The sequence below is a fragment of the Sus scrofa genome, chromosome 11, assembly GCF_054392235.1.
Source record: "Sus scrofa isolate SSC_HxYL_T2T_F1_AM1 chromosome 11, Sscrofa_HxYL_maternal_Yorkshire_Landrace_v2.0, whole genome shotgun sequence".
NCBI classification, from domain to species: Eukaryota; Metazoa; Chordata; class Mammalia; order Artiodactyla; family Suidae; genus Sus; species Sus scrofa.
In genome coordinates, this window is record NC_139393.1 from 49,061,810 (window position 1) to 49,074,220 (window position 12,411).

Consider the following 12,411-nt stretch of genomic DNA (forward strand, 5'->3'; position numbering starts at 1 on the left):
TATATAGCTATCAATCTATAGTTCATGTCACAAAGTAGCAGTATCATTAAATATGTTTCTATATTTTAACCTAGAAGTGGCTTTAATTTGACAGAGCCTATTCACTAATAGCTATATCTTGCCAGTGGCCTTATTCTCAATAAAAAATACATATTCTTGGGAAATAATATCATAAATAAGAGAGATCACTTTTTTCCAACTATTTCACTAACAAGCATGAATGTAAAGGATTTGATTTCTTAATATTAAGAGAAAAATTGCTGTGCTCATCAGTGTGATTCATCAAATATTTCTTATTCTTCTCACAGGTAAAATGTTGGATAACATTTTCCCACACCCTGAAGTTTTCAATGGGCATATGACGGCACTGCCATCAAAGCATAAACCAAGGAGAATTATATTACTCGAAGGCTGAAGTTTTACGAAGGAATGAACGATATAGTACTACTCTCTGGTTTTGTTTTTTGGTTTTCCTTTTTTTCCTAACAGGGAGAGCAGCAGTGCCCATATTTTAGATTATATACCATTCTGAGTACCAGAGTAATAATGTCACCGAGCTCTCACGGATTTGCAGCGTGAACAAGACTATTATAGTATTAAGTCACTGAGAGTTTTGAATTTATTCATTACAATAGAATTACTTATCCTATCCCAGTTGAATTAAAAAAATTAACCTCAATATTCCCCAATCTCTCTTCCTCTTGTATCAATATGTGTCCTTATGTAATAGGAAATGTCACCGTAAGTTTCTCTAGCGCTCAAATCGTAATAATTTTAAGTGATACACACCCCATTAAAGATAACTCAGCTATAACCATGACAGGAAGTGTGTGGATTGTTGGACCAAGCCTGAAGCCAAGGTATCTTGTCAGTCTAACCTCTGTGCACCTGCCATGTTTAGAAAGAGTTAAGAGAGGACCTGTATTTCATCTCTATGCAAGGATTATAGGCAATGTAGTTCTAATAAGTCTGTCTTAAGTTAAGAATGGTACAGTCTAAAACAAAGAAGTTCATAGTTCAGCTTTAAAGATTTGAAGAGAGTAGTAGAACAAACAAGACAGGATGTATAGAACAAATTAAAAAAATCTATTTTTTAAAAGAATTAACAAATGTTCATACATTTTAAAAGTTACTTGAAACCATTTTAATAGACTTTTTAAATATATTCATGAGAAATTTAAAGATTACTTTAGGGTCATGTGAAAAATTAGTAGGGCTTTAAAGAAATATTAGTTGAAGAAAGAAAGGAAAGAAAAAAGGAAGGAAGGATGGAAAGAGGTAAGAAAAAGGAGGGAGGAAAGGAGGGATAGAGAAAGAGAAAAGAAAAAATAGGAAAGAGCGTTGTATGTGTGTAATAAGAGATTAAAAATCAGATCTAGGAGTTGAATTTACTTTCCTAAATTATGCAGATTTTATAATCACTTGAATTAGTTATCAATGTAATTCACATTGTCTCTTTCACTATAACTGTACCTTGGGGTCTTACCTTTCAACATAATCTAGTAGCCGAGAACAGTGGTTTGAAGCGGGAGCATCATGACCTCCTACTGCATAAAGAAAACCATCACATGTGGCCACTCCAACACCCCCTCTCCTCTTACACATTGGAGCACACATGTTCCACTTATTTGTATGGGGATCATAGTACTCCATTGAACTCAAACAGGAACTTCCATCACGACCTCCAACTGAATACAACCTAAAAACACAATTGGGAAAACATGATTTAGTATTACTCTCCGTATGACAAAATGAAGAAAAGGAAAAATCCTTTAAAGATAAATTTTCGATCACAGCATGAGTCTCAAATGTGTCAAAAATACAAAACTTCACATGGAAATTTTTATTAAATGAATTCTATAAATAATTACATATACTTGGAATTCTCATGATTATAATGGGCCATCTACTAGATGAGATAAAAAATACCTATTAATTTTCTAAACTTTATTACTTCTACAATGTAAGATGTAAACTATTTTATATAAATAATTACATATTTTAAATATTTTAATATATATTGAGGAATATCTATTTTATAAAAGAATAAGGTAGGGAGTTCTCTAGTGGCTCAGCAGGTTAAGGATCCATGTTGTCACTGCACTGGCTTGGGTCACTGAAGTGGTGTAGTTTTGATCCCTGGCCTAGGAATTTCCTCATGCCTTGGGCTAGACCAAAAAAAAAAAAAAAAAGAATCGAGTATATCTATTTTCAGTTTTTCATGAAAATGAACATAATCAGAAGAAAACTGATTATCTTACTGGTTGCTTAGCAATTAATTTTGCTAGCATGTAAATCGTTACTACTATTTGTGCTCTTTTTTTTTCATTTTTAAAAATCTTATTGAAGTATAGTTGATTTAAAATGTTGTGATAATGTCTGCTTTACAACAAAGTAATTTAGTTATACATGTACACACATCCAGTCTCTTTCATATTCTTCTCCCACAAAGATTATCACATGATATTGGGTAGAGGTCTCCGTGCTACACAGAAAGTCCTCAGTGGCCAAACATTCTCTATAGCTCAGTGTATATATTCTGTACTTACAATTTAGAACAGTAAATAAATTGAATAATCTATACAGGTATTGACAAAATTTCAGCTTTCTTAATGCCTCAACTATGGCTAATGTTACATGGATAGGTGAGACATTATAGCAAAAGAGAGTATGATGATTTTAGTCTGACTGAATATTGCTGAAAGTTACTTGATAAACTTATTTTGCTATTTTAATTAATGAGACGTCTAATAGGAACTCAGGAAAATAAATTGAACAACATAAAAGTTACTTAAAATACATTAATAAGATACAAAAATAAAAATATATTATTTATAAGAAAATGGTTCTTGCCTGTTTGATCATAGTTGTAAAAACGCATCACAGTGAGGCACAGAATTGCATTTATTTATTTATTTATTTATTTATTTGGACCACACCTGAGGCATATGGAGATTTCCAGGCTAGAGGTGGAATCAGAGCTGCACCTACTGGCCTACACACAGCCACAGCAATGCCAGATCCAAGTATCTGTGACTTACACTGAAACTCACAGCAACATCAGATCCTTAAACCAATGAGAAAGGCCAGGGATCATACATGCATCCACATGAATACTAGTCAGGTTTGTTACTGCTGAGCCACAATAGGAACTCCCTGTTTACTCATTTATTCAATACGTATTTTGAATTGCTGGTACATGTCATGCACTATCCAGAGTTTTTTGAATATATCCATGAAACAAACAGGAAAAATAATTCCCTGCCCTCAATTTTACAAGGGGAAAGCATAGACAAAATTTACACGATAGGCACATGTATTATACAATTCTAAGGGCTGTAGAATTAGAGCAGGAAAGTGGGGTCAGGAATGCAGTGGGTGGGAGTGGAGCTGTGATTACAATATCTGGGAGAAGGTTTGAGATGACCTGAACAGATGAGCAGAAATCTTCAAGTGCAGCAAGGAAAGCCAGAGTGGTAGAAGCAGAGATTGTGGGCAGGGTGGCAGATAAGGGATGGAAGTAAAGGGTGAACCTCACACAGGTGTCTAGATATTTGTCTGATGTCTAAAACAAATGTTGACCTTTACATCAAGTGAAAAAGGAAGACATAGAGGATTTTGAGTAGAGGATTTTATGTCTTGCTTATACTTTAATGAGATTAGATTTCATGAAATGTTTTGCTTTCCTAGTGGACATTAAGCTTAATATATTGGTAAATAGACTTAATTCTGTACTTTTCAGTTTCTGACTAAGCAAATGCATAGAAAGATATTACCTACCATATAAGGTGGTTTAGGTAATAGATTTAAAAAATTACCCTCTAAAATCTTTTAATAACTCTAAAATATAATGTTTAAACTGATTTTGAATCCTGGAGATATTTTTAAAAGATGTTTATGTTTCTATTAATGCTCGCCTTAAGAAAATGTATCTGATTGCCCAAGTGTTCTCTTTATGGATGTAATGCCTCTTTGCTTGATTACTCACAAGTTGTCTGCCAGCCCTCAATCTAGCAGTATATTGAAATTAACTAATAGGAGCAATTGAAAGGACAAGTATTGGGCAATTTAGCTTGGAAAATCACCCAGAAGTGAAATGACTATTTACTCAGAAGTTGTTATCATTCTAAATACTTCACAAAATCTGAACTTTGTTTCTGTTTCATTTAAATTGAAGATCTAACTCAAAAGAAGCACACTATAATATTGAGGTATTATTTTTTTGCAGAGATTTTACTTACTGGGTAACTATTTTCATGAAGGGCACCTAACACAGTCTTTGATACGTCTTTTACATATAAGAAAAATACCCCTTTTTTTTTTCTTTTCTATCATTTTAATGGATTAGTTGACTTCAAACTGCTCTATTTATTCATACACTTTATAGCAACAAATTATACTACTGATTTATCTGAATCCAGCACTGCTGAATACCAAAATATTTTTATGCAATGATTTATCACATTTTTTAAAAATTATTAAAGAATGCTAATATATACAAAAAATAGCTAAACGTGTATAAAATGAAATTATTAAACATACTACATTATAGAAGTCAAATATTGAGCCTTTTAGCATAGCCTTTTGTTTGGAAATAAAATGTGCCATAGACGTGACAATATCATTGACTTCTTGACATAATTATGTATAATATAAACCAATCTTCATTCTGTCTTTTGTGTGAAACCTCCTTTAATAAAACTCAGCAGCACAAGGGTTTATAAAAAATAAATTTATGAAATGCCTCAACAAATATGACATAATATTTGAAAATATATATTTGTAAAACATTGTAATATTGTAAAATGAATGTTCGGTATATAATAATTGTTATTTTATAAATTATTTACTAAAGCCTAAGCTATATTATCAGTGTTTAATGTCATTTGTGATATGTCCCTTTTCATGTTCTTTCTACTATTATAGATTAACAATGAAATTACTGTAGTTTTGATAATACAAAATATTAATACTAGGGAAAAAATTAGTTGAAAAGAGTAAATACACTACATTTTTCTGAAAAAAAAATTTGAAAAAAAGGAGAAAATTGTAATTGTGTAAAAGAGATAATAGTGTCCTTATGGACTGCTTTATGGAGCCATTATTAAAACCCAACACATGTATTTCAATACTTTAAAAGATTTTGGAATTAGAATAAAGGCTACCCTGAAGACACAAAAGTTCATGAACAATTATCTGAATTTATCTTCTCAGCTCTCCCCTCACAATCTATTTAATCATGTTTTAGACTGATTCCCTGCTTTTCACTGCCATGGCAAATCAGATGCTGAGAATCTGAAGAGCAGAAAAGAATCTGATCCTAGAAGTAAAGGCACTGACAATATAAAAAGTGACAGCTGACTGTTTCATGGCAAGAAAGGAAATTTGACATTTTAACTTAGAGTTGAAAGATGAGTAGAAATTTTGTAAGATGAAGAAATAGGGGAAAGCATTACATACAGGGAAAGCATTATGTGAAAAGACAAGGGACATGAAAGGTCACAGTGGGTGATAAATAAAGAGTGGCAGGCATGTCATATTGATGGATTGGGTGGTAGTGAAGGAGGAGAAAGAAAAGATGCCTTAGGTGAGATGAAAAGTTAGACTCAGAGTGAAAGGAATTGTATGCCATGCTATGGAGTTAAGATTTCATTCAGAGGCAATGAGAAGAAGACAGAACAACAACATTCTTAGGAGATATCAGTGTCAAAGGTCAATTTTCTGTGAACATTGGCCAGTATATACCTTGCATGCCAAAAATCGCCAGGAGGTTAGAGATATCCCTGACTCAAGCAAACTCGTAGAATTTTGCTGAAAATGAATATGTCTTCCCTACTACTTTCCCCAACTTATGTGTTTATTCAGACTACAGACAAGTTTTACGTAAAGTTTAGCAACCTGGCCTTCATATTTTGAGATCTAGTTGCTAGATACCCATATAAGTTAGTGCCCTATATATTATATTCTGGTACAGGCATACCCCATTTTATTTATCAATGGATTTATGCATTTATTGCATTTGATTGTACTTTACCTTATTGAGTTTTGTAGATATTGTATTTTTTTATGAATGGAAGGTTTGTGGCAAACCTGCATTGTCAGATGATGGTTAACATTTATTAGCAATAAGGCATTTGTAATTAAGGTGCATAGATTGTTTTTAAAGATATGCTATTGCAAACTTAATAAACTATAGTATAGTGTAAATGTCACTTTTATATGCTCTCAGAAACCAAAAAATGTGTGTGCCTCCCTTTATTGTGGTGTATACTTTATTGTGGTCTTCTGGAATCAAACCTGCAATGTCTTTGGGGCCTGCCTATACATACAATATGGCAGTTGGAGGAAACAAATTATGTACTAGTTAATATATGGGTTCAAAAGTGTGTTAAGTGGCTTTGCAGATAGGTGTTGAGACCCAGGTTGCTTCTGACTTTTAACCTAACGTCGGTAGGATAGAAACTTTTGTCAAGAGCTGTGAAGAAAGGCATAGATCACAACTGTGGCTCTGATCTGACCCCTGGCCCAGGAACTTCATACTCTGCAGAGTGCCCAGAAAAGAGAAAAGAAAACTGGAAGCATCTGAAAACTAAAAAAATTAACCTACCACAGTTTCAGAGATTCTGGTAGAAGGCACAAGACTCTTAGATCAGAAAGAAAGGACTTTATTTCTCATAGCACAACAGGCAAAATGATCTCCATGTTTACTCTGGTTCTCCCTGTCCCAAGTCTCAACAAGGTGATACAGAGAGACTCAGGTGAAGGCTGATTACATAGAGGCATTTTCTCACATCTGGGGAACCTGGACTCTAGGAATTGTTGATTCTTAAATGGGCTGCCAGTAAAACTGCCCAATCATTGCTCTGAAGGGAGACACTACTATTCCAATCAAGGAAGAAATATGCTCTCTGCCCCAAAGAAAGGCAGGATCTCTATCTTCCAAAGCTGTTTGATTTACAAATATGCTTGAGAAGATAGTGTGAAAAATGTTGCTAATATTTTTCTTGTAAAATGTGTAGTAATGTAAAAACTCCATGAAGAATTTTTTTCCAAACTCTCTTGTCTTGACTTCCCAAGGAGGTGTCCTATCAATCACAACCACGGTTCAAAAGGAAGGATGAAGGCACAGTGGAAGAAAGGCCACACTCTGTCCTTTCAAGAATCCATTTTTTTTAAGCTGCACAAGGCACTTTTCAAATCCCATTGACTACAGCGTACTTACTTGGCAATACCTAACTGATAAGGTGCTGGAAAATGTCTTTATTTTAGGTGGTCATTTGTCTAGCTAATATTTGATGTTTATATTGTCATATAAAAAGGAGTGAATGACTATTAAAAGGCAATTTGAAGTTTCTGCCACAGCACTAGATCTTTTCCAGCCTCATGTGCCCTTGTGCCTTCTATGCTATGTACCTTTTTACTTCATAGGATGTGTTACTGCATGTTTGTCTCTCATTCATCTCTCATCGGTTCAGGTGTGTTTTTTACTAAAAAGCTTTTTTTTTTTTTTTTTTTTGGCTGCCCCCCCCCAAGACATATGGAGTTCCCAGGCCAGGGATCAGATCTGAGCTGTGATTGTGACTTACACCACAGCTATGGAAACACCAAAGCCTTAACCCACTGTGCTGGGCCGATGAAAAATGAACCTGCATCCCAGGGCTCCAGAGTCACCACTGATCCTGTTGCACCACAGAGAGAAACCCTAGAAACTTTTTTTGATTCTACTTTGTTTTACCTCAGAAATTTTAGGAAAGGTTACTTAATCTGTGTCATATTTTATCACTAGTATATAACTTCAGGGACGGCTGCGTAAAGTGCAGGATAACAACTTTGAAGCAACTCTCCAGATCCAGAACTTTGATCCTTTGCTTTCCAATTGATAGCGAACTCTTTAGTCTTATTCCATGATAAGGCTTGTCAATCCTGTGATTATAATACTCCTGAGAGTATTCTAATCTTTCAGTGAATCTTTCCATGAGAGGTATTTGCTGAGTGTCTGACAGTACAGCAAGCAGAATTTCAGTAAGCTTACACAACAGGCTGTGTTACTGTTTTGTTCCTACTTATTAAGAAATGTTTGTACATGTAGCCAAATCAGTCTGAGACGCTGTTATGTATTGGTTTGATATGATTTCAAATCTATTTGTTTATGATCAAAAATAAGAAAGAGAAGTTATTTTTAGAAGTAAAGTTGATTTGATATAAGAATGAAATAAGTTGTGTCTGGATGTCATCATCTCATTTGCTTTGATTGATAAGCACTTAGTAGCCCAGCTGCTGAAGCGCCCTGTTGGGATCGTTTCAATAAAGACTTGTGGAGAAGAAATTATGGCAAAGGGGACATTTAGAGTATAAATAAAAAAGATTTTTGTGAGGGCTAGCTCAGCGCTTTGGTCTGAAAAAAGCCAGCCTTTGCTATTCTAATTCTTGGACAATCTTGGACATTGGTTCCTGCCATGGTAAAAGTGACTTCTTTATCAGCTGCAGTGACAAAGCATCAAAACAACCCCAAGAAGGGGGGATGCTGACTGTCAGCATCAGTGCCACTGTTCCCTAGGAACATGCTCTTGCAACTGAGGGCTATTTCTGCACTGGCAGCTGGGTATCAGCTCTTGGCTGGCAAAACTACCTCTTTCAGAAACCAAAACTCATAGGGCACATTTCAACAAAATTTGGAGTTTATTTCTATCATCTCTCCTTGCCTGGAACAATGGTATATTTAATCTATCCCGAGTCTGGAGTGTGTTATTTCTCTATTGGTTTATTAGGAGACACAACACTCTGTGCTATCTTTCTGTGGAATTCCTATAGTGAACTTGTGTTTAAATTGCCGGCAAACACAATCTCAGTCCCTGAGCATAATTTCCTCCCCCAAACAAAATAGACTTGCCACTATTATAACATTTAGATAATAAAATCTACATAACTTTATTTATTAGAAAGTACCTTTATTTCTTTAAAAACTTAGAGAATTATAAATACACAAGATGAATTACATCCCAAAACTTGGTAGAATTTACTAAGCCAAAAAATGGTAGAAGTTGTCATTTCAATCTTAATCCTTCGATTTTCCTTGACAACTCCCACCCTATACCTATTACAGTTCTGCATTTCTTTCTTTTGCTGTTTCTTATTTCCCTTAACATAATGTAAGCACTTGGAGAGCAGATTTAATTTATTTTCTTTAATTTATCATCATAGCAAGGACATTTTTTTTTTTAAATGAACTAAGCACTGGTTTCCAATTCTTGAAAAAGCATGATTTATGAATGGAACTTGTCATAGGAAAGTCACCTGTTTAAGTTTCACTGAAATAAGATATTGACAAATTTCTGAAAAAAAAAGTATCAATCACATGTTTTGGGAACACAAAAAAAGGAAGGATTAATTTTAAATTGGTGAATTTTTAAAAGGGTTCCTGGGAAATTTACAGATGAAACTATGCTTTGGATTATGGAAGTAAAAATGATCTCATTTAGGTTTTATTTAGATAAAAGCAAATCTTAATATATTTTTAACGCTTTCTTACACTGTTGTTTTCAAGTTATAATACTCTGAATCCTGTTCAGTACTGATCTTGCCACATGGAACTTAATGCACACAGAGAACTAGAGCTATATTAGGTTATCACTTTAGATGGTTTTCAAATGTATCCAAAAAAATAGAACAAAATCTGAGGAGAGAAACTAAATGGGTAGTGGAATAGCCACAAGTTAAAAGGGAAAAAAAAAAAATGGAAGGGAAATCTGGGTAGAGAGAGGACAATGTGAAAAGGCAAAAGAGTGTGAACAATCAAGGCATATTCAGGAACTCCTGAGCCTGGCACATAGGATGGCAGAGAAGCAGGTCCTAAGAATGAAAAATGGAGAAGGAAGAAGCCTATTTTACAAAATCAGTGTATTCTAGATTCAGGCAGTGGCTATGCTCAAACAGAGAGCCATAATGAATTGTTGATACAACACATTTTGTCTTTTTTTTTTTTTTTTTTTTTGTCTTTGTAGGGCTGCACCCATGACATATGGAGGTTCCCAGGCTAGGGGTCTAATCAATTATAGCTGCCAGCCACACCACAGCCACAGCAACACCAAATCCAAGCCACATCTGCAAACTACACCACAGCTCTCGGCAATGCCAGATCCTTAACCCACTGAGAGAGGCCAGAGATCAAACCCGCAACCTTATGGTTCCTAGTCGGATTCGTTTCTGCTGTGCCACGATGGGAACTCCAATACTACACATTTTAATTCAGACATGATTTATCAAGTAATCCCTTTGAAACACTGGACTACATCTCAGCCAGTCTACTTTTGTGGTCAGATTCTAATAATTTAATAGTTTCTTTGAACAATTATAAATTATTCTTCAGCTGTAGTGATTTTTAAAAAATTGAAATACAGGAGTTCCCATCATGGCGCGGTGGTTAACAAATCCGACTAGAAACCATGAGTTTGCATATTCGATCTCTGGCCTTGCTCAGTGGGTTAAGGATCTGGTGTTGCCATGAGCTGTGGTGTAGGTTGCAGACATGGCTCAGATCCTGCATTGCTGTGGCTCTGGCATAGGCCAGGAGCAACAGATCTGATTAGACCCCTACCCTGGGAACCTCCATATGTTGCAGGATCGGCCCTAGAAATAGCAAAAAGACAAAAAGAAAAAAAAAAGAAAAAGAAATACAACCATGTAACTGCACTTTTTTTTAACAGTTTATAATATTTTTACAATAGCCAGGTTGTTGTATGACCTGGAAGCTGCTTTTCTAGCCAATCTTTCCAGCTACTCTTTCTCAGGCAGACTTAACTTTACCTCCTTTTGTTTGCATTTCACACTCAGGAGCCAGACACAGTTTATTCCTTCTCATTGCATGCTTCCTTACTTTATGCAAATCTGATAAATCAATCAAGTCCATACTTAGAAATCATTTCTTCCAGAAGGTAACTCATAAAAATCCTAGGCCTATTAATAGCCTCAGTGAGATTTAGTAAACAAATGATTTTTTTTTTAAAGTATGAACCTGAGATAATAAAATTTTAATACAAACTGCTTATAATAAGGAAGAAAAAGTCTGACTTCATATTAGATCTCTTTGTTTTATTTTAACCTTCGTACACTGCTGCTTTTGCTTGATGTTAAGAATGTTTCCTAGAAATATACAGGATAGTCCATCCCCAAAGTTCTGACCTTAAGGGCATAACACTTTTTTATTCATATACAGACAAAAAATTGCAGAAAAGAGAATAACATTTGTCTTGTTGGATGTTTACAGGAACATCTTGACCTTACTGACCTAAGTGGACAGCTGTAACAACAAAGAATTCCTAAACAAAGAAGTTTGCAACAACCAACCACTTCCTCCCTTGCTTGTCTTTAAAAATACTTTGGTAAAACCCTTTGGGAAGTTCATTTTGTTGTTGCTGTTGTTGTTTTGTTGTGGTTGTTGTGTTTTCCTGCAGTTTTTTGTTTGTTTTGGTTTTCTTTTCTTTCTTTGTTTTTTTTTTTTAGAACATGAGTCAGCCCTCTACTTGCATGGCCCTTGCGATAAATCTTTCTATGTTCCAAACTCCAGTGTTTTGTTTTGTTTGGCCTCACTGTGCTTCAGGTACACAGGCTTGTGTTCAGTAACATGTTTATTATATGAAAGCTTATACAATTTGGGATTCCATCTTTAAGAAAAAGAACATCAAAGTTTGAATACAAAATTAGAAATGGTCTTAGAGTGTACCACATTAAGTGACAGGTCTTGAGGCAAGATGTAAGGCATTCTGCTACATATTGGCATGTATTGGAGAAAACAACAGACATGACTCCTATTTTCATGATATTTCAAGATGCATTTTCAGACTGAGCAGAAACTACAGTTTTTTCACGTCTTTTTAACATGTGATTTTGAATGAATGAGTGACTCAGTTTTGCACGGTGGATTGTAAAACAAACTCATTCGCTTTTGTTAGTTTTGCAGATTTTCCAGGTAACATACCACATACATCTATTAAAATTCAAGAATATTTGTACACATTCTTAGGCAGTATGAGTATCTGCTTTGTGAGCTAACTCAGGAAACAAAAAGAAATAAACCAGAAAGACCTTTTTAGTTACAAAGTCAAATTTGAAAGAACAAAGCTAAGGCAAAGAAAAGACCAGACTTGTGGTTACCAAGGTAGTGGGGGGTGGGGGGAGTGGGGTGGACTGGGAGTTTGGGTTGGCAGATGCAAACTATTACATTTAGAATGGATAAGCAATGAAGTTCTACTGTACAGCACAAGGAACTATACCCAGTCTCTTCGGCTAGAACATGATGGAAAATAGTATGAGAGAAAAAAATGTATATATAGGTATGACTGAGTCACTATGTTGTATAGCAGAAATTTACAAAACACTATAAATCAAATATACTTTAATTTTTATTAAAAAGAA

At 34.8% G+C, this 12,411-nt stretch overlaps 1 protein-coding gene across 9 annotated transcripts in view; it reads right to left on the minus strand.

Annotated features, from left to right (window-relative positions):
• The window catches only part of KLHL1 (kelch like family member 1), a 386,276-nt gene that overhangs the window by 17,057 nt on the left and 356,808 nt on the right, over positions 1-12,411 (minus strand). For all 9 annotated transcript variants that reach the window (XM_003131017.5, XM_084982469.1, XM_021065654.2 and 6 more), the window contains one exon: positions 1,487-1,699. In XM_003131017.5, coding sequence (XP_003131065.1) covers positions 1,487-1,699 — 213 coding nt within the window. The remainder of the gene's footprint in view (positions 1-1,486; positions 1,700-12,411) is intronic.